At 44.8% G+C, this 21,886-nt stretch overlaps 1 protein-coding gene across 1 annotated transcript; it reads right to left on the minus strand.

The window, feature by feature from the left end:
• Positions 1-305: 305 nt before the first annotated feature.
• Positions 306-19,938, minus strand: LOC115129320 (C-terminal-binding protein 1). The gene is given in 10 exon segments (XM_029659541.2): positions 306-5,289; positions 5,291-5,392; positions 5,829-5,949; positions 6,822-6,949; positions 9,275-9,405; positions 10,383-10,597; positions 11,863-12,069; positions 12,237-12,381; positions 14,259-14,413; positions 19,772-19,938. Coding segments are annotated over 10 exon segments (1,335 nt in total). The 5' UTR covers positions 19,830-19,938; the 3' UTR covers positions 306-5,216.
• Positions 19,939-21,886: the final 1,948 nt, after the last annotated feature.

The following is a 21,886-nucleotide window of genomic DNA, read 5'->3' on the forward strand; positions in this document are numbered from 1 at the left end:
AACATGAAACGGATGGAGAGAGAGTGCAGGAGGGTGGGAACATGAAACGGATGGAGAGAGAGTGCAGGAGGGTATGTTTGTATTTGAACCCTGAGAGATTAAAGTGACCAATTCTGTCCATCATTTGCTGCATGTCTGCCAGACCACCCCAGTGTTTGGTGTGGCTCGGGGCTGGCCATGAAAGACCCTTTCAGAGGGGGAACATTCTAACACCCCAGAGTGAAATATCAGGTGGACTTCCCTTCAGTCTGTACCACTGCCAGTGACCTGCTGGGTTACATGTAGTGCATATTCAATCAAAATGGTTAAGTCAGACATGTTTTATTCTGCACTGAAATAATGCATATTTTAATTGATGTACTCAACAAATAATTTGCTGTTTCAAACTAAAAGACAACTGCATATCAATTCAAATGTGCTTTTTTCAGAGTTCCTTTTGAATAATGGGGCAAAACTCTTTCACCGGTATTGATTGAATACAGACTGTAAAGTGTTAGTTGTTAGTATGACGTCTGACTGTCTCCTACCTCACCTACTGTGGTCAACTGTGATTAAGGCAGTAAGTGTTTCCATGGTAACTCTACAGCTACTTTATAGGGAGAGTTAAGGCCCGGAGGTTTCCGGCTGGATAGAGCAGCTACGCTACGTACGGCAGAGTGGCTAGGACAAAAAACATTTCACAAAACGTTTCAAAAGGTTGTTTTTTTCTGAAATGTTTCAGTACAACATGTCAAACACAGAGATAGATTACAAAACAAAGAAAACAAATGGTTTCAACAACACAGTGAGTGCTGAACTGAAAACAACCCAAATATGTCATCAATATCATCAACGGCAATGTAAGATCACAATGTAAGATCACAATGTAAGACCACAATGTAAGATCACAATGTAAGATCACAATGTAAGATCACAATGTAAGATCACAATGTAAGACCACAATGTAAGATCACAATGTAAGATCACAATGTAAGACCACAATGTAAGATCACAATGTAAGACCACAATGTAAGATCACAATGTAAGACCACAATGTAAGATCACAATGTAAGACCACAATGTAAGACCACAATGTAAGACCACAATGTAAGATCACAATGTAAGATCACAATGTAAGACCACAATGTAAGATCACAATGTAAGACCACAATGTAAGACCACAATGTAAGACCACAATGTAAGACCACAATGTAAGATCACAATTTACGCTCATAATTCAAACTATTGGGGATATTACATTTTTATATATATATATATATATATATATATATATAAATCACATGAGACAGGAGCCTATAATGTTTGGACACAGGCACACTCCCATGTCCTCAGACTCCGGTAGGTAGGGGGAAACTGTATATCACTGGTTACTGACCACCACAAAATGGCAACTTGGGTTAAGGGTAAAGCACTGGGGAGCAAAGGGTGGACAACAACATAACAATCTTTAAGCCAATAGCATTTACCTCCAAAAATACCTTACATGCACAATAGCTTGAGCAGCATTAGGGGAAAGAGAAAGGCATCTAGTTCTATATTCTAGAAAAGGAAACTAACAGATCAAGCTGACGCTTTGAATTTTCCTCCAAGTTACATTGTTCTGTAGAACAGGAGGTTGAAGAAACTTGTCAGACGGAATCTGGTGTCCAATTAAAAATCACGGGAAAGCATTGTGCTCGTTTTCCACAGAGAAACAAATGAAGTAGAAAAGATCAAAATGCAGAGAGAGATAAGTAACTGGTTTTTAAGACAGATTGAAAGGAAATCCTCTACAGTTTGGTCATTGAGTTAGTGGGGTCTTTATTGATCGTCGTCAGTGCTACAATTTTCACAACCCTCCCAGGAATAGCAGAGAGGTCACTAGAAAAGCTGTACAGGAAAAGAAAAGGATTTGAACGTACATTCAATATCTGTTACTGAGGTACTACAAGGGTATTCCCTTGATAAGACGGCATTAAGAGTTAATCGTAGGGACTACTCCTTTAGAAAGACAACGATGACTTGTCAATACAACCATGGGTGGATCCACATAGATACCGTCTCCTTCGCAAAGCCACTCTAAAGTATGGAAGAATAAACACAATCCACCCTTGTTCTTAAAAGGGAATGGTGAATCCCTTTATCCTGTTAGAAAGGGATGGTTGAATCCACACGCTGGCTACACCACCGGTCCTATCTTAAAGGGATGGTTGAATCCACACGCTGGCTACACCACCGGTCCTATCTTAAAGTGATGGTTGGATCCACACGCTGGCTACACCACCGGTCCTATCTTAAAGGGATGGTTGAATCCACACGCTGGCTACACCACCGGTCCTATCTTAAAGGGATGGTTGAATCCACACGCTGGCTACACCACCGGTCCTATCTTAAAGGGATGGTTGAATCCACACGCTGGCTACACCACCGGTCCTATCTTAAAGGGATGGTTGGATCCACACGCAGGCTACACCACCGGTCCTATCTTAAAGGGATGGTTGGATCCACATGCTGGCTACACCACCGGTCCTATCTTAAAGGGATGGGTGGATCCACACGCTGGCTACACCACCGGTCCTATCTTAAAGGGATGGTTGAATCCACACGCTGGCTACACCACCGGTCCTATCTTAAAGGAATGGTTGAATCCACACGCTGGCTACACCACCGGTCCTATCTTAAAGGGATGGGTGGATCCACACGCTGGCTACACCACCGGTCCTATCTTAAAGGGATGGTTGAATCCACACGCTGGCTACACCACCGGTCCTATCTTAAAGGGATGGTTGAATCCACACGCTGGCTACACCACCGGTCCTATCTTAAAGGGATGGTTGAATCCACACGCTGGCTACACCACCGGTCCTATCTTAAAGGGATGGGTGGATCCACACGCTGGCTACACCACCGGTCCTATCTTAAAGGGATGGTTGAATCCACACGCTGGCTACACCACCGGTCCTATCTTAAAGGGATGGTTGGATCCACATGCTGGCTACACCACCGGTCCTATCTTAAAGGGATGGTTGAATCCACACGCTGGCTACACCACCGGTCCTATCTTAAAGGGATGGGTGGATCCACACGCTGGCTACACCACCGGTACGATCTTAAAGGGATGGTTGAATCCACACGCTGGCTACACCACCGGTCCTATCTTGAAGGGGTGGGTGGATCCACACAGGCTGATAAAGCGCTAGTGGAGAGCCGAGTTCTTCAGGGGCTGGATGGGGGGAGAAAGAGAGGGAGGAGGGGAGAAAGACAGCGAGACCTCGCCTTGTCACCCGTCCCTGTTGACTTTGGAAGTCAGTGGTATTCCATGTGCATCACCTGCCCTATTGCTGACTGCTGTGTGGATGTGTTAGGAAAACCCAGGGGGCGCCAGAGCTAGCTGTCTGGCTGGTACTAAACTACACTGTAGCTATCCGAGCTCAGCCTGACTAACCATTCACATGTCAGTGCCTCCCCCCCTGCTGGCCAAACCTCTGTCCTACAAACCACTACACAGCAGATTCAAATAACCAACTCATCATCAAGCTTTGATTATTTGGATCAGCTGTGTAGTGCTAGGGCAAAAACCAAAAGGTGCACCCGGAGGGGGGGGGGGGAAACCTTGCCCTAGGCTGCCCACTACTCAGCTCACTCTGGGTGGGTGGGTGGGTGTGTCTACTCAGGGTTAATAAGTGCCTCTGAAAAACAACAATGTCCACACACAATAATTCACTCTTTTTGTATGAAGTGAAATTCCAATCCACTATCCAACTGATATGAAACTGTTGTCACATGATGTTGAAGCTCCACACCGCTTCAGGGGTCTTCCTTTACAGAACAAACGCTTCACCTAACTGTTGAGTATAAGACCATGTGTAAAGTGATGATACAGAATCCATAGGACACCATCCATCTGACCTTTCAACAGGAAGTGACTGGAGCGGGAAAAAAGGAGCCTGGCCATTACATCATAAAAAGGGGACGTAAAAACAGGGAAGCGAGTTATCGCCAAAGGAGAGGTTTCACCATCTTAAGAAGAAGAGAGACAGACCGAAAGGGTCTGACGCAGCAGAGGCAGTGGAGACAGATTTAACATGCTTCCTTAAGGTTTCAGCTCCACACTGACATTATTCATCCCTACACTAGCCAACAGATAGACAAGGAATCAGATTAGGAATTAGCATTAGATAACTTGGCTAAAGCTAGCTGACTTGTCTTCAGATACATATCTCGGATCAGGCTAGAAATCGGCCAATAGAAGCTTGGTGTCGTGTTGTCTTATTGTTGTACACATTTTCCATATTATCTTAAATGAGAGAGAGAGAGAGACAGAGAGAGACAGAGGTCAGAGAGAGACAGAGAGAGACAGAGGTCAGAGAGAGAGGGAGAGAGAGAGAAATGTCAGAGAGAGAGAGAGAGAGGTCAGAGAGAGAGAAATGTCAGAGAGAGAGAGAGAGAGGTCAGAGAGAGAGAGATCAGAGAGAGAGAGACAGAGGTCAGAGAGAGAGAAATGTCAGAGAGAGAGAGATGGGTCAGAGAGAGAGAGAGAGAGAGAAATGTCAGAGAGAGAGATGTCAGAGAGAGATGTCAGAGAAAGATGAGAGAGAGAGATGAGAGAGAGAGATCAGAGAGAGAGAAATGTCAGAGAGAGAAATGTCAGAGAGAGAGAGGTCAGAGAGAGAAATGTCAGAGAGAGAGAGGTCAGAGAGAGAGATGTCAGAGAGCGAGAGAGACGTCAGAGAGAGCGAGATGGGCCAAACCTTCACTCCTCTCTCACTGATCAAAACAACCAGGGAGAAAACAACTAGCCTCACGGTCCAGCCTCACTGCAGAGATGCTACTCAAAACAAAAACACCTACAAACATAACAGATCAACAGCAAAAAAAATTGCTTTCACCAAAAAAATAAAAAATAAAACTCAAGAAATATACCAATCCAATTATTGAATCCTTGAGAAGAGAGTTATTGCTGAAGGTGTGTTGGTGTGGAGGGATATGGAGGTAAGGGGGAGGGGTTGAGGGAGGTCCAAGGAAGGGGTTCCGGAAGGGGAGAGGGGGCATGTTGTGGACGGGCGGATCACTCCTGGACTGGTACTGTGTTTTGAAGGATCCAGCTGAAACCGGATCAAACCGGGACCCCAGTGTAAATCTGCCTGAGGTCGGTGAGGAGGGTTGGTGGTAATGATGAAAATGGTGGGAGGGGGTGGGTTGTTGGTTTCCAGGGGTGATGGAGGAATGTTGGGGTGCTATTGGTCAGAGGAGATGTCTCTGTCTGCCTCAGCTTTGCTGGGTTGCCCTGGCGATGGGGCGTGGGGGGGGATGGGACACAGGGGCGATGGCGTGAGCCAGGGCCAGAGCCTCTACCCCTGCACCTGCCCCTGTCAAACCCCCTGCTGCCACGCTTATCAGACCTGCAGGAAACCTGAGAGAGAGAGATGGAGGAGAGAGCGAGAGACAGGGGAGAGAGAGAGACGGGGGAGAGAGAGATGGAGGAGAGAGCGAGAGACGGGGAGAGAGAGAGAGAGACGGAGAGAGAGAGAGAGACGGGGGAGAGAGAGAGAGAGAGAGAGAGACGGGGAGAGAGAGAGAGACGGGGGAGAGAGAGAGAGACGGGGGAGAGAGAGAGACGGGGGAGAGAGAGAGAGATGGAGGAGAGAGAGAGATGGAGGAGAGCCCGAGAGACGGGGGAGAGAGCGAGAGACAGAGATGGAGGAGAGAAAGAGAGTGGATTTTTATATCACGAGGTCAACATGCTATAGAATATTCAGATACAATTGATAATTGATGAAATAATCCTGACACTTCCTGACTTGGTTGTCCTCCTCTCCCATGCTCACCTTAACCGCTGGGGGTCTCACCTGTATGCTGAGGCTATGTTGAGTTCGGGGTGGACTGTCGCAACCTCCATACTGGGCCACTGTGACGCTGCCATCAGATACTCCTTATTCACACAGTTCTTCAGACTGTCTGGAATACGACCTAACAGAACACAGACAGGCATACAGACAGGGACATACGGGGGGACAGACATACAGAACAGACATACAGGGGGGGAAAGACATACAGACGGGGGGGGACAGACATACAGACGGGGGGACAGACATACAGACAGGGGAGGACAGACATACAGACAGGGGGGGGGGGGACAGACATACAGACAGGGGGGGGGGACAGACATACAGACGGGGGGGACAGACATACAGACGGGGGGCAGACAGACATACAGAGGGACAGGACAGGGGGGACAGACATACAGACGGGGGGGGACAGACATACAGACAGACATACAGGGGGGACAGACATACAGACGGGGGGGGACACAGACATACAGACGGGGGGACATACAGGGGGGACACAGACATACAGACAGGGGGACAGACATACAGACGGGGGGGACAGACATACAGACGGGGACGGGGGGGGACAGACATACAGACAGGGGGGACAGACAGACATACAGACAGACATACAGGGGGACAGACATACAGACGGGGGGACAGACATACAGACGGGGGGGACAGACATACAGACGGGGTGGGACAGACATACAGACGGGGGGGACAGACATACAGACGGGGGGCAGACATACAGACGGGGGGGACAGACATACAGACGGGGAGGGGGACAGACATACAGACGGGGGGACAGACATACAGACAGAGAAACGGGACAGACAGATGGGGTCATGGGGTTAGTGGACCTAAGATATCAGAACACCACACCACTTCAGAACCTCAAAACATGCAGCCATATTCAAGCTATGTATAACCACTGAAATGATTTAATAACCAATGTATAACCAGGAAACGAATAATCCAAAATTAGGATTGAGTGTTAGGGCTTGGTTTTACCAGTGATGGCACGGCGCACCTCCCTGGCTGCCTCTTCTCTGGCCTCGATGGAGGCCTGCTCACTGTACCAGGAGGTGTGGGGGGTACAGATGAGGTTGGGAGCATCTTTCAGAGGGCCCTGTGAGAAACTACAACGGGGGGTTAGTAGGGCTGACACCATTTAGTCAACGGGTCTATTGTTTGGTCAATATGATGTTGGTCGACCGAGATTTCTTCAGTCGACCAGTAGCAATATATATATATATATATCATGGTGTACAAGACCCCTGTCTGAGTGGACTGATCCATTGTGGAGGCTGTGGGGATGGTACAGTCACTAAGACGTGCTACTGAAATTGTATATGATTATATTACATAAGAACAATGGTGCAACACAAATAAAAATTATATTATTTTACTACAAATGTGTTCTAATACGTTGGATAGTGGTTGCTGTCCGCAGTTCTGAAACACATCAGTGCGCTGTTGAATTGGCAACATTTCTAGACCATGTTGCTACGTGCATAATAGCCAAGTTAACCACCATATTGGTGTCGAGATATCAGAAGAATGAGGAGATGAGAAAACAGCCCTTGCCTTATTGTCAAAGAATAGTGAAGAGAGCGGAAACCCCAACTTAATTATGTCTACAATCAATGGCCTAACTGTTAAATGTGTCTGGCTTTATAAATCATCCATATATATCTACAGAAATAAGACAGCTCCTGCTACTGTTGCCTGTTTGACTGTTTAATATCCTACTGATTGCGTGAGCACCAAGCTTCACGCGTCGACAAGTCAAGTACAACATGTTTCAATCTTTGCCTTGCTGTAATAAAGACTTTACACTTTATAGTGAGCACAGTCTCTATGCTATTGTGTTTATTTACTGTTGTTTACAGTGTTCCAAGTTGTCTGGAAAATTATATTTAGAATAATAATGATCCTTTTTTCTTGATCTCGTTATTGTTATGATGATGATGGTGATCATTATAATAACAAGTAATATCATTATCATTAGTAGACTTGGTACAGCAGCCCTGTATAACCACCATTGTTGAGCTGTAGGACTAAGAGTGCATCCTATTTAGGCTTCATACCGTAACTAAGGCCTATATTTCAATACTTATATAGACTACTGTATCAATCATATATCATCACTAGTCATCACTTGGGGCCCCCGCGTGGCACAGCGGTCTAAGGCACTGTATCCCAGTGCTAGAGGCATCACTAAGGACCCTGGTTCGATCCCGGGCACAACTGGCTGTGATTGGGAGTCCCATAAGGCGGCACCAGCACCATTCCGGTTAGGATAGGGTTTGGCTGGGGTAGGCCATCATTGTAAAAATAATAATTTGTTCTTAACCGACTTGCCTAGTTAAAGGTGGCAGGTGTGATATCCCTCCTAAATGGCTCGGGCTAATGTTCCCATCGACCCAGCAGGCTAGACACCTTTTTTTATTTGTTTGTAACTGTAATGAAAGTTGTATTGTCAACTTGTTTTGTATTTAAACGTGTACATGACACTGCAACAAAATTTCCCCAGGGGGACAGTAGAGTCAGTGAAGTATCACACAGCATACATACGAGTCATTCATTATTTGAAATACAATCAAGCATTTGAGTTTAAAAATGAAATAAAGCGATCCTTGAATAATTAGCCTAACAATAAATAAACCATTATATTTCAAAAATTGCATTCACGAATGCGACTGTTTTTAGTCTTTGCTCTAATAATGGCTTGACAAAAAAACGTTACAACAAACTCTCTGGTACACTTATAATGTATTTAGTGTTGTTTATAATGTTCCAAACGGTCAGAAAGATTTGGCACACAGCGCTTTCTCCATACCTTATTTTTCTTGATCTCTAGTATTTTCCACAACTAGTCACATTTATTCCACACATCTGACTTCCTCTTTACCCCCTGAGCAACCAGTAAACATTCTCCCGTTTCAAGTTCTCCACATCCTCTGCATTTTGCTGTTATGGTGTTCGAAGTTTGTTATAATCACATCAATAAATTGGTTATGATATGCTATAGGTCAGGCCCTATTGGTCACGTGCATGCGATGCATACATGTGTCACATAAAGAGTACAAGGGTTGAGGGAATAGGGAATGTTTCATAAACAAATGAGGGATTTTGTTCCCATAACATTTCACTCAGATATGGCTGTAATTATGTGGCAGCTTCAGCAACACTAACAGTGAGATAAACATTGTGCTGTTCACTGCAGCAGGGAGAGAGATGATGGGTGCAAGTCACACAGTCAATCGCTGTCTTTTCTTTTTAAACAGCAAGTCTGAGCCCGGCAACGTATATGTGGAAAACTATACGTTAAAACATGTGGCCGAAAGAACAGACAACTCTTGGTATACCAGGATTTTTTTTAGTTGGGGACAGCCTTAGGAAAGAAAGAGGGAGAGTCAAGGTTAGAGAGGAACGACTGAACAGCCAGTGCGTGGGTTTACCTGAAGGGCTCTGTCTCGTGGACGTCCAGCGCGGCTCCTCGTATACGTCCTTCCTTCAGGGCCTGAGCCAGAGCCTTCTCATCCACCAGACCCCCCCGCGCAGAGTTCACCAGGAACGCTCCCTGACGCATCTTCAGAGGGACCACACACACAGTGTTAAATCAAATACAATTTGATTTGATTTAAAGTAAAGCACACTCACAAAACTCACTGCACCAGTATAAGGACTAGACTTCAACTATACTTTGTGCAAAGTCACCTTTTTCAGCAGAACATAGTTACTATTTCAATACAGATCCCACAAAACTACTACTTTTTAAAAACCATTTGAATATAGATCCCACAAAATGACCACTTCTTGAAACCATTTGAATATAGATCCCACAAAATGACCACTTCTTGAAACAATTTGAAAACAGATCTGAGAAAGCAACTACTTAAAAGACATTTGAATATTGTAATTATAAAGACATTCGAATATTGTAATACCATTATCATGCAATTATAAAGACATTTCCAAAGTCCTATGTTGCTATTGTAATCAAAGTTAATACACCTGATGTTAACAGTGGCTGTACTACGTCATGAATATACAGCACCAGTCAAAGGTTTGGACACCTACTCATTCAAGGGTTTTTCTTTATTTTACTATCTATACATTGTACAATAATAGTGAAAACATCAAAACTATGAAATAAGAAATATGGAATCATGTGTATGCAAATTTGTATATATTTTATATTTAAGATTCTTCAAAGTAGTTAACATAGTTTCAAGTAAAATTACTTTGTAATTTCAATGACAGTATCAACATTTGAGCTTTTATAACAAACTAATATCTTTACAGTATTACATAGTTTCTAGGGTATAATATGTGCTTCAACAGTAGATATAGGCACAATACAGGCAGTATCACAATCAATTCAAACATTTTCTGCGGCTCCTAAATAGAATAGGGTGCTCCTAAATAGAATATGGTGCTCCTAAATAGAATAGGGTGCTCCTAAATAGAATAGGGTGCTCCTAAATAGAATAGGGTGCTCCTAACTTTAAGTGGGAGCACCAGTGCTTCCAAATAACTGTTTTTCCTTTAGAGCCCTGTGCATACCTGTTTGATGGTGAAGTCATTGATGAGGTGGTGGTTGTGTTCGTTGAGGCTGCAGTGTAGAGAGACACAGTCAGAGTGGATGAGCAGGTCCTGGAGTGTAGCCATCCTCTGCAGGCCAAGGGAGCGCTCCACACCATCAGGCAGGTATGGGTCGTAGAAGATCACCCCGAAACCAAACGCCTTGGCCCGCAGAGCCACCGCCTGGCCCACACGACCTGTAGAGAGAGGGCAACACAGGGTTAACCTCTTCAGTCGACCCTCTACTTTTTTGAACATTTTGTTAAAAATCGCGCAACATTTCAGCGCCCTGCTACTCATGCCAGGAATATAGTACGTTCATATGGTTAGAATGTGTGTATAGGAAACCCTCGGACGTTTTTAAAACTGGTTAAATCACGACTGTGGCTATTACATAACGTGCGTTACATCGGAAAGTGCAGGAAAACCTGATCACAGAAAATGGAAATAAATATCCTTGCGCCACTACCGCAATTGTTAACAGTGAGCCGAATTAGATAAGACCGAGCATTCAACTCCCACAGCATCCCCATGTTGTCGAGTATCTTGTGAATTTAATCCTCTTTGATTCTTGGTTGAACCGAAAGAGGGGCACGACGTACCTCCGGTCTCCGCCCAGATCATTCCGGAAGAGCTCTCTCCTGAAATTTTTCCAAGACGACAGCTAATGATATGTACATCGCCTACGGATGATTTTTATCGCTTATTAACGTTTACTAATAGCTAAAGTAGCATTACAAACGTATTTGAAGTGTTTTGTGAAAGTTTATCGTCTACTTTTTGAATTTTAAAAATGACGTTACGTTGTGAAATCGCTGTTTTTTCGTTTATCACACAGTCTACATATAACGATATCTTGGCTTTATATGGCCCGATTTAATCGAAATAAAGACCCAATAGTGTTTATGGGACATCTAGGAGTGCCAACAAAGAAGATGGTGAAAGGTAATGACTGTTTTCTATTTTATTGTGCGGTTTGTGTAACGCCGAAATGCTAATTATTTTGTTTACGTCCCCTGCTGTGCTTTTCTGTTGTAGTGTATTGGTGCATGCTATCAGATAATAGCTTCTCATGCTGTCGCCGAAAAGCATTTTAAAAATCGGACTTGTTGCCTGGATTCACAACGAGTGTAGCTTTAATTTGATACCCTGCATGTGTATTTTAATGAACTTTTGAGTTTTAACTAATACTATTAGCATTTAGCGTAGCGCATTTGCATTTCCAGAGCTCTAGTTGGGACGCAAGCGTCCCAGGTAGAGGTAAGAGGTTAACAATTGTTTTCCCTAGAGTATTTTGGTGGGGGCATTTAGGCACCCAAAGCAAATTCCAGGGCCTCTGGCAAACCCTATTGTTGATTAAAAAAAATAAGGGCCAGTCTTAGACCAAATTCAGCTGCTCCAAATCTGCATTACCTCCTAACTCCATAAACGTACATATCCTGCCCCCAGTACACCCACTTACCCAGGCCGATGATGCCCAGCGTCTCCCCCCGGATGCGGGCAGCGTCGCCGGCTACCTCCCTGATCTGCTCCACGCTGGAGGCCCTGGTGCCCTCCCTCAGGGCCTGGTGCATCCAGGTGACCCGACGGTACAGGTTTAGGATCAGACACAAGGATGTGTCGGCCGTCTCCTCCACCGACGACGCCGGCACGTTACACACCGCGATGCCTGGAGGGGGGGGTAGGTTGTAAAGGCTGAAGTAGGTACACTATTGGCAGAACATAGCGAAGGCCTAAGGCCAGAGAAGTGGTGGTCTGTGTATCTGTTGATGTGTAATACTTATCCGTGTGTACCTGTTTGTCTGCATACTGTGTGTGCATCCGTACGTGACTCACCCAGCTCAGCTGCGGCTTTGATGTCGACGTTGTCATAGCCGCTGCCGATCCTGACGATGACTCGGAGGCCTTTGAACTTGTCCAGGTCGTCTCTAGAGAGAGTGATGGTGTGGTAGAGCAGAGCCCCCACCGCCTCGTTCAACACCTACAGAGTTAACACACATTAATAGAGCCTGGTTCAACACCTACAGAGTTAACACACATTAATACAGCCTGGTTCAACACCTACAGAGTTAACACACATTAATACAGCCTGGTTCAACACCTACAGAGTTAACACACATTAATACAGCCTGGTTCAACACCTACAGAGTTAACACACATTAATACAGCCTGGTTCAACACCTACAGAGTTAACACACATTAATACAGCCTGGTTCAACACCTACAGAGTTAACACACATTAATACCCCCTGGTTCAACACCTACAGAGTTAACACACATTAATACAGCCTGGTTCAACACCTACAGAGTTAACACACATTAATTAATACCCTGGTTCAACACCTACAGAGTTAACACACATTAATACAGCCTGGTTCAACACCTACAGAGTTAACACACATTAATACAGCCTGGTTCAACACCTACAGAGTTAACACACATTAATACAGCCTGGTTCAACACCTACAGAGTTAACACACATTAATACAGCCTGTTCAACACCTACAGAGTTAACACACATTAATACAGCCTGGTTCAACACCTACAGAGTTAACACACATTAATACAGCCTGGTTCAACACCTACAGAGTTAACACACATTAATACAGCCTGGTTCAACACCTACAGAGTTAACACACATTAATACAGCCTGGTTCAACACCTACAGAGTTAACACACATTAATACAGCCTGGTTCAACACCTACAGAGTTAACACACATTAATACAGCCTGGTTCAACACCTACAGAGTTAACACACATTAATACAGCCTGGTTCAACACCTACAGAGTTAACACACATTAATACAGCCTGGTTCAACACCTACAGAGTTAACACACATTAATACAGCCTGGTTCAACACCTACAGAGTTAACACACATTAATACAGCCTGGTTCAACAGAGTTAACCACATTAAGAGTTTCAACACACAGAGTTAATACAGCCTGGTTCAACACCTACAGAGTTAACACACATTAATACAGCCTGGTTCAACACCTACAGAGTTAACACACATTAATACAGCCTGGTTCAACACCTACAGAGTTAACACACATTAATACAGCCTGGTTCAACACCTACAGAGTTAACACACATTAATATAGCCTGGTTCAACACCTACAGAGTTAACACACATTAATACAGCCTGGTTCAACACCTACAGAGTTAACACACATTAATACAGCCTGGTTCAACACCTACAGAGTTAACACAGCCTGGTTCAACACCTACAGAGTTAACACTTAATACAGCCTGGTTCAACACCTACAGAGTTAACACACATTAATACAGCCTGGTTCAACACCTACAGAGTTAACACACATTAATACAGCCTGGTTCAACACCTACAGAGTTAACACACATTAATACAGCCTGGTTCAACACCTACAGAGTTAACACAGCTATACTGCTGGTTGTCCAGGTGAGAACAGAGCTGTTACTACAGCTCGGTAAAGCTGGAATCCTTCATGGTGAAACAGCCACGTCCGTTTGCCATATTACAACAAAGAAGTTACTGCCAACATCCAACACAGTTGTCCCCCCAGACATCATTTCACGTGCTATAGAACAGCAGCAGATGTAGTTCCATGATGCACAACGCTTCCCCAGCGCTGCATCGTCAACAAACAAAAACACCGGCCGTGGGGCGGACAGTGGCGCTGTCTTTAAGGGAAAGTTCATCGATACTAAACATATGGCCGGCAGTCAGGAAGTAGTCTTGAAGAACTGTTTCTTTTTCTTCATCAGAAACTGCTGCTTATAGCCACATGAACAGGAAGCTTACACCAAGTATATTATCATGCGTGTGTGTGTACGTACGTGTTTGTCCCATGTCTGTGTCTGTGTGTGTGTGTCTACCTTCTCATGGATCTCCTGGGTGGACTGGGCATCACAGAAGGCCACAGTGGCCACGTCTTTCAGGATGGGCATCTCTATGGTGCAGTCACGCCCGTCCAGCAGGGCCACCAGGGGCCGGGGGTGCATGGGCCCGTTCAGGATGGGGGGGCGGATGCCTGCCAGGGGAGACAGGACAGTTACCCATGATTTGGCATTATGAAACTTCAATAAATGGTGTATTCTTCTCACATGCCGATTTGGTTCCAATGGCTGGCTAGGTTGGTCCACTGAGCTTAGTGATTCAACAATCTTTCTGGAGTCTGCACAAGGGCAATATGAGTCACTGCTCTAAACCTGAACACACCACTGCCCTGACCATTAAAACACACACCATTCATTTCCCTTCAAACTCAACCAGGCATGACAATAGCCACTGGCATCATCAGTGCTAGGGCCAGCCAGAGTAGAGTCAACCTGTATAATGAGTCTTGACCACCAACATGACTACTACTACAAGTCCAACTTCTCTCAAAGTCAGTCCCATAACGCCCTCCACATCTCCGGTCCTCCCTACAAATAGCCAGGGTCTTGTCACCACCAGCACTCTGAGGGAGCACTGAGCAGTATGTGTGCTGCTATGGTTACGTAATAATAATAATAATAATGGAAATGAATCTGCTACAAAGAGAGCATCTGAGATCACAAAGAGATAGAGGCTTCAAGAGGACACTGTTACAAGCTCAATACATTCAACTCCCCAAGCCCATGCACTCACACCCGCTATGATGACACACACACACCACCCCTGTCCCCGTCCAGAGTAGAGGATGACGATGCTTGCGGATCTGGCTGGCTGCAGTGCCAACAAGGGGTGGAGAGGAGGGCGAGTGTGACTCCTGTTCCGTACACACACGCCATTGACGCAGACTTTTTGTCCAGCGTGATCCTGCGTACGTCTACCACCATTCATTACTGCAATTACATCTGCACGGAAATAATCAAGAATAAACTAACACTTCGTGGCCAGAACGTGACAAAGCCAGACAAACACAAGCCTAACATCTGGTAAAGGCCACGGGAGAAATCTGGATACCATCATCACTAGTCTTAGCTCTCTCTGCCTCTCCATCTCTCTGAACTGATTATGAACTGCCCTTCTCTCTCACAGAAAAGTGTCACACACAAACACACCCCTGGCCCCTAGACCAGAACCACCCCCTATCCACACCACACACGTGCGTACACACTCTCTGCCCTGCGTGACAGGTGTATGGTCTGGGGGGGCGTGTGTCTCACTGGAGCATTCACGTGGACAGAGGGAAGGACCCATGCAAAGGCCGACACACAGACAGACATGCCCAAACAAACACTCTGTGCCATAGTGAGGGGGGGTCTGGTGGAAGACAAATTTATTTATTTAAAATTTACAAAATTATTTGTGGACGCTTCCTGTGATGTCGGAGTATTTCCCAACACACACACAAGTCCCCCTAATATGTAACTGGGTCTAGCTGAGGAGGCTTAATAACAACGTGAATCTGCATCTCATTAAAAAACATCAAGCATTTTCCTTTATGGTAGCCTAGTGGTTAGAGCAGGTAGCCTAGTGGTTAGACCAGGTAGCCTAGTGGTTAGAACAGGTAGCCTAGTGGTTAGAACAGGTAGCCTAGTGGTTAGAGCAGGTAGCCTAGTGGTTAGAGGGGCGGCAGGTAGCCTAGTGGTTAGAGGGGCGGCAGGTAGCCTAGTGGTTAGAGGGGCGGCAGGTAGCCTAGTGGTTAGAGGGGCGGCAGGTAGCCTAGTGGTTAGAGGGGCGGCAGGTAGCCTAGTGGTTAGAGTGTTGGTGGATCCAATCCCCGAGCTGACATGGTAAAAATCTGTCGATCTGCCCCTGAACAAGGAAGTTAACCCACTGTTCCCCAGTAGGCATCATTGTAAAAAAGAATTTGTTCTTAATTAACCGACTTGCCTAGTTAAATTAAGGTTTACATATCTTAATGTCCACATGCTGGATATCACAATGTATCCACAATGACTGGTTAACAAGAACACACACACGTAAAGTACCCTTGCATACTCAAGGCCTATGGAGCACAAGCATGGCCGAGCACACAATGCAATTCATTCAGCGCTTCATTCATTCTCTCCCTCCCTCTGCCTGTAGTTTGAGGAGTGTGAGACAGCAGAGTGAGGGAGAGGTGAGGGGGAGGGGCAGAGGGAGGGGCAGGATAATAATGTAGCGCTGCTCCACCCTACCTCCAGCCAGACACACAGTTGCTCAATTCCTTTAACAGCTACAAGAACGCGCCAAGCAAAAAGGAAACAGCACACACACACACTCGTTGGCAGCACCACACCCAATCCCATATCTTCAAGCTCTCCTTCACACACACATTTTTCGACACACACACGGAGCCTAACCTTGCATTATGAAGTTAACCAGCCTGTCTTCCTCTCTCTCTCACCTCGCTCTCTATCTTTCGTTCTCTCTCTCTCTCTGTCTGTCAGAATGTTCTTGGATGGTTAGGAGCCTACTGTCATCCACACCCAGTCCCTCCCCCACCGCCCAGCTCCAATCACGGGCAGCTCTATTGAGGGCCAGCCAACCAGCACTAACTTCATTAGCATAGCCAGGCAGTGACTGGACTGGGGGCGGTTAGGCTGTTGTTGTTTTTTAAAGAGACAGCTGGCCTGTTTTCCTGTAGCCACGACCCTTCACCCTGCTCCTCTCACTCCTCTCAGGGGACCTGACTCTTCCAGACAACTCCCTCCATTTTATCATCACCCAAGAGCTGCATTTTGCACCATTTTATTTAGCCTTGTACAACAGTATAGACAGTACAAACCAGAAAGAAGCCAAATATGTCCAGAATTTAATAAGGTAACTGGACCACCTTTAATGAGACTTTTTGTTTGTTTTTGTATACACTACAAATTAGGCTTGGCATGACTTGTAATGCCATTTTTTATTTTTTATTACTATATTAAATAACAATAACACCATGCTACCTTTACGGTAGGGATGGGCACGGTTATTAGAATATAAAACAATCTGAACAGACGTTAGTATTCGATTACTTGTGAGAGTATTCATTAAAAAATTATATAAATATATGGCTATTTTACCAATGAAAAGGCTTTGTCTAAAATGTAATACAAGTATTTGAGACATTGCTACATGGTCTATCATTGTAGGCTATTACATTTGACATTTCAATAAAACAACACCTTTATCACAGTTTTTATGAGTGCCCCCAATAAAAAAAACGCACCGGTAGCCAGCACACGTTTTACACGTGTAGCTTGTTGTTATTTTCAGGTGAATCATAGCAGCGCTACAGTCAGAGGCTGCATGTGTAATCATAGCAGCGCTACAGTCAGAGGCTGCATGTGTAATCATAGCAGCGCTACAGTCAGAGGATGCATGTGTAATCATAGCAGCGCTACAGTCAGAGGCTGCATGTGTAATCATAGCAGCGCTACAGTCAGAGGATGCATGTGTAATCATAGCAGCGCTACAGTCAGAGGATGCATGTGTAATCATAGCAGCGCTACAGTCAGAGGCTGCATGTGTAATCATAGCAGCGCTACAGTCAGAGGATGCATGTGTAATCATAGCAGCGCTACAGTCAGAGGATGCATGTGTAATCATAGCAGCGCTACAGTCAGAGGATGCATGTGTAATCATAGCAGCGCTACAGTCAGAGGCTGCATGTGTAATCATAGCAGCGCTACAGTCAGAGGCTGCATGTGTAATCATAGCAGCGCTACAGTCAGAGGCTGCATGTGTAATCATAGCAGCTCTACAGTCAGAGGATGCATGTGTAATCATAGCAGCGCTACAGTCAGAGGCTGCATGTGTAATCATAGCAGCGCTACAGTCAGAGGCTGCATGTGTAATCATAGCAGCGCTACAGTCAGAGGCTGCATGTGTAATCATAGCAGCGCTACAGTCAGAGGCTGCATGTGTAATCATAGCAGCGCTACAGTCAGAGGATGCATGTGTAATCATAGCAGCGCTACAGTCAGAGGATGCATGTGTAATCATAGCAGCGCTACAGTCAGAGGATGCATGTGTAATCATAGCAGCGCTACAGTCAGAGGCTGCATGTGTAATCATAGCAGCGCTACAGTCAGAGGCTGCATGTGTAATCATAGCAGCGCTACAGTCAGAGGCTGCATGTGTAATCATAGCAGCGCTACAGTCAGAGGCTGCATGTGTAATCATAGCAGCGCTACAGTCAGAGGATGCATGTGTAATCATAGCAGCGCTACAGTCAGAGGATGCATGTGTAATCATAGCAGCTCTACAGTCAGAGGATGCATGTGTAATCATAGCAGCGCTACAGTCAGAGGATGCATGTGTAATCATAGCAGCACTACAGTCAGAGGATGCATGTGTAATCATAGCAGCGCTAGTCAGAGGATGCATGTGTAATCATAGCAGCGCTACAGTCAGAGGCTGCATGTGTAATCATAGCAGCGCTACAGTCAGAGGATGCATGTGTAATCATAGCAGCGCTACAGTCAGAGGATGCATGTGTAATCATAGCAGCGCTACAGTCAGAGGATGCATGTGTAATCATAGCAGCGCTACAGTCAGAGGCTGCATGTGTAATCATAGCAGCGCTACAGTCAGAGGATGCATGTGTAATCATAGCAGCGCTACAGTCAGAGGCTGCATGTGTAATCATAGCAGCGCTACAGTCAGAGGATGCAAGTGTAGCAAGTGAAGTGGGAGATTCCTAATCAAAGCTCCTTTTCTGCGTCTGCTGAAACAAGCAGAGCTCAGCACACCGCCTCTCTCCCCAGTCACACGAGCAAGTCTCCATTGAAAATCTTTCAAACATGTATTTCGACTATTAGGATATCTCTCCAAAAGATCTGGATATTATTCTAATAGTGAAATCATTTCAAATGCCCATTCCTACTTTTCGGTTCATTTCTGTCTTTGTCAAAAGAAACCTTGATCATGATGTAGCCTAATGTAACCAGTCATTTATTCTAGCCTGTCACAGATCGTCATCATTTGTACCTTGCCTTGGCATAGTTTCTCGTGGCGCACAGCTCAGACACACCATCTTGGTCACCCACTAACCCCCCTTGAAATCCCCACAGACAGGAACAGGAAGTGCGATAAGGGTTTTGTGCTCTCTCTCTCCAACTGTCCCAAACCCATGCCTTCACTAACCTACCTGCCACTGTTCACACCAATAGGCTAATCATTAACAACAGACTTCCCATATCAGCGGCTGATGTAAACCAAGTGCCAACGATTATTGTCATAGGCATGTGACAATACATTCAACCAATTTCATGTATCATTTTTCTAAAAGACCACACACATCCTTGAGCCCAATCAAGACATGTCTGGAGGAAGTTCTGATAGCACAGTATGCGCACTGTAAAGAAACATGTTGTATTATGAATGTGTGATGTTGGTGTCGCAATATGACTATAAGGAATTGTGAAATCATAATATTCAAATACCCTGAATGTGTGTAAGATGTATGACTTTGTCTCTCAAGGCTCCTTACCCTCACAGATGCGGTCAAGTCTCTGCCGCTTGACTTTGTGCTTGTCCATTAGAGCCATAGGCTGGCAGTCCTAACCCAGGACACAGCAAGACAACAGCACAGAGCACTAAGGAGGCTCTTCAACAGGACACCAGCACGAGAAACCACTACTACCCACTGAGCAACACCTGCAGAGAGAGTGAGAAAGAGAGACAGAGTTGTTGGTACCTGTTAGAATGTGAAAGACTTTACTGCTCATCATGTCTGCTGTAATGCATTTCTTCTGCCACTTGGATTTCTCATTTTGTGCCAATAAAGTTAGACAGATATTGAATTTGAGAGACAGGGAGGAAGGGATAGTTACTGCTGCAGGATAGGACCCTCAACGGGTTAGTTGTACAAATGTGCTTTCAAGTCCTAGCAGGCTAAAGCAATTACAATAACACAGGGTCCTAAGGATGAGGCGTCTACTAAACAGATGATAGGCCCATGTTCTTACACAAAATAATGTAGCATACATGTGTCTACACTTGTGATGTATAACATTACGAAAATGAATGAAACCATGACTAAAGGAACTGACAAACACATGCCTATGTAGTGTGGTATTGGTGAGTGTGTACTCTTCCTTCTGCTTCCTCTGTGGTTTACCTAGGGCCTGTTTCAGTACTTTGAAAATGCATACATTCTTCTTCTCTTCCAAATGGTTATACCTGCTCTGACATGACTGGATTGGTGAAAGCTATGTAGTTTAACCCTTACTTTCACCTATCCAATAGTGAGAAATCCTGGCAGAATCTCAAACCGAACACTTGGCCCCTAAGCCCTTTATCGAGTGATAAAAGTGTTCAGTAGGAGATTTAGCCAATGATTACCTAATGAGGACAGACAAAGGAATGGTGCAGCTTCAAAGTATTTGACCAAGGCCGTAAACGGAAAGAGGAATAACCATATGGGGGAGTGGCAGACTTACCAGCAGGAGAATCCACTCAGTGTCTGTTCTGTCTGCAACTCACAACATCTGTTCAGATCTCACTGTCAAGCAGAGACAAAACAGTGTGTTATTATCAGAGGGTCTTCTTCACTCACACCCTCTCAAACAAACTTACTTCAATTCGATAACATATCAGTCACTCACTACTAGTCTAGGCCTAAGCAATATAAAAATGTGAGTGCTAAACATGGAGTACCTTGGATTGTTTGGCAGAAAGATGTGAGACCTTATAACAGAAAGTGTTTGTTGAACAGTAGCTAGGCCTAGATCCCTGATTGATGAAGACTGGTGTCTAATAATTTATAAAGTAGGCATACATATATATATGTGTGTGTGTGGTAACCTAGTGGTTTAGGAGGTTGGGCCAGTAACTGAACGGTTGCTGGTTCAAATTCCTGAGCTGACTAGGTGAAATATGCTGATGTGCCCTTGAGCAAGGCACATAACCCTAATTGTCCCTGTAATTCACTTTGGATAAGAATGTCTACTAAATGACTAAAATGTAAATGTGATGTGTACAAGTTTGGCTAGGCCTACAAACTGGACTCGAACAGAGAACAAAGTTAGCTATAATTCTCTACTAAATGGCACTTAGCTACAAAGAATCACAATCATCAAAGTTTAAGAAGTTGGGACAACATTCCAATACGTACGTATATGTAAAAAGTAGCAATGAATATGCATAAAAAAATATTGAAACCCATCACAAAGTTATCAACAGACAGTGCGGTTTATAGAAACAATGGCAGTTTTGATATCATTGATACAAAGTATTGAATACAGTGGTTCGCAAGCCAAAACCATTACCACATGTGGCTGCCAAAGTTTAGGCCTAACTACATTTCACTATCCCTTCAAAATTTAACAACTAGCTACAAGTTTCAAAACTCTGCAGAATACGCTATGCTAACTAGTTAACTAGCTATCTAGATGGCTACTGATAACGGCCGTTATCGCATCTGGCTAGTTAGCGAACGTTAGCTAGTTAGCCAACTAACGAACATTAGCTAACTAGGCAGCTAACCGTGCCAGAAAAACAAATTATTCTGATCGATAGGAATCATATTTCAATTAAACAAACCGCCCTGTAACCATCCCAAAAATACACATTAAGTTCTCAACCTTCTGATGGCTTGTTTATT

The sequence above is a fragment of the Oncorhynchus nerka genome, linkage group LG5 (assembly GCF_034236695.1).
Source record: "Oncorhynchus nerka isolate Pitt River linkage group LG5, Oner_Uvic_2.0, whole genome shotgun sequence".
In the NCBI taxonomy this organism is placed as follows: domain Eukaryota; kingdom Metazoa; phylum Chordata; class Actinopteri; order Salmoniformes; family Salmonidae; genus Oncorhynchus; species Oncorhynchus nerka.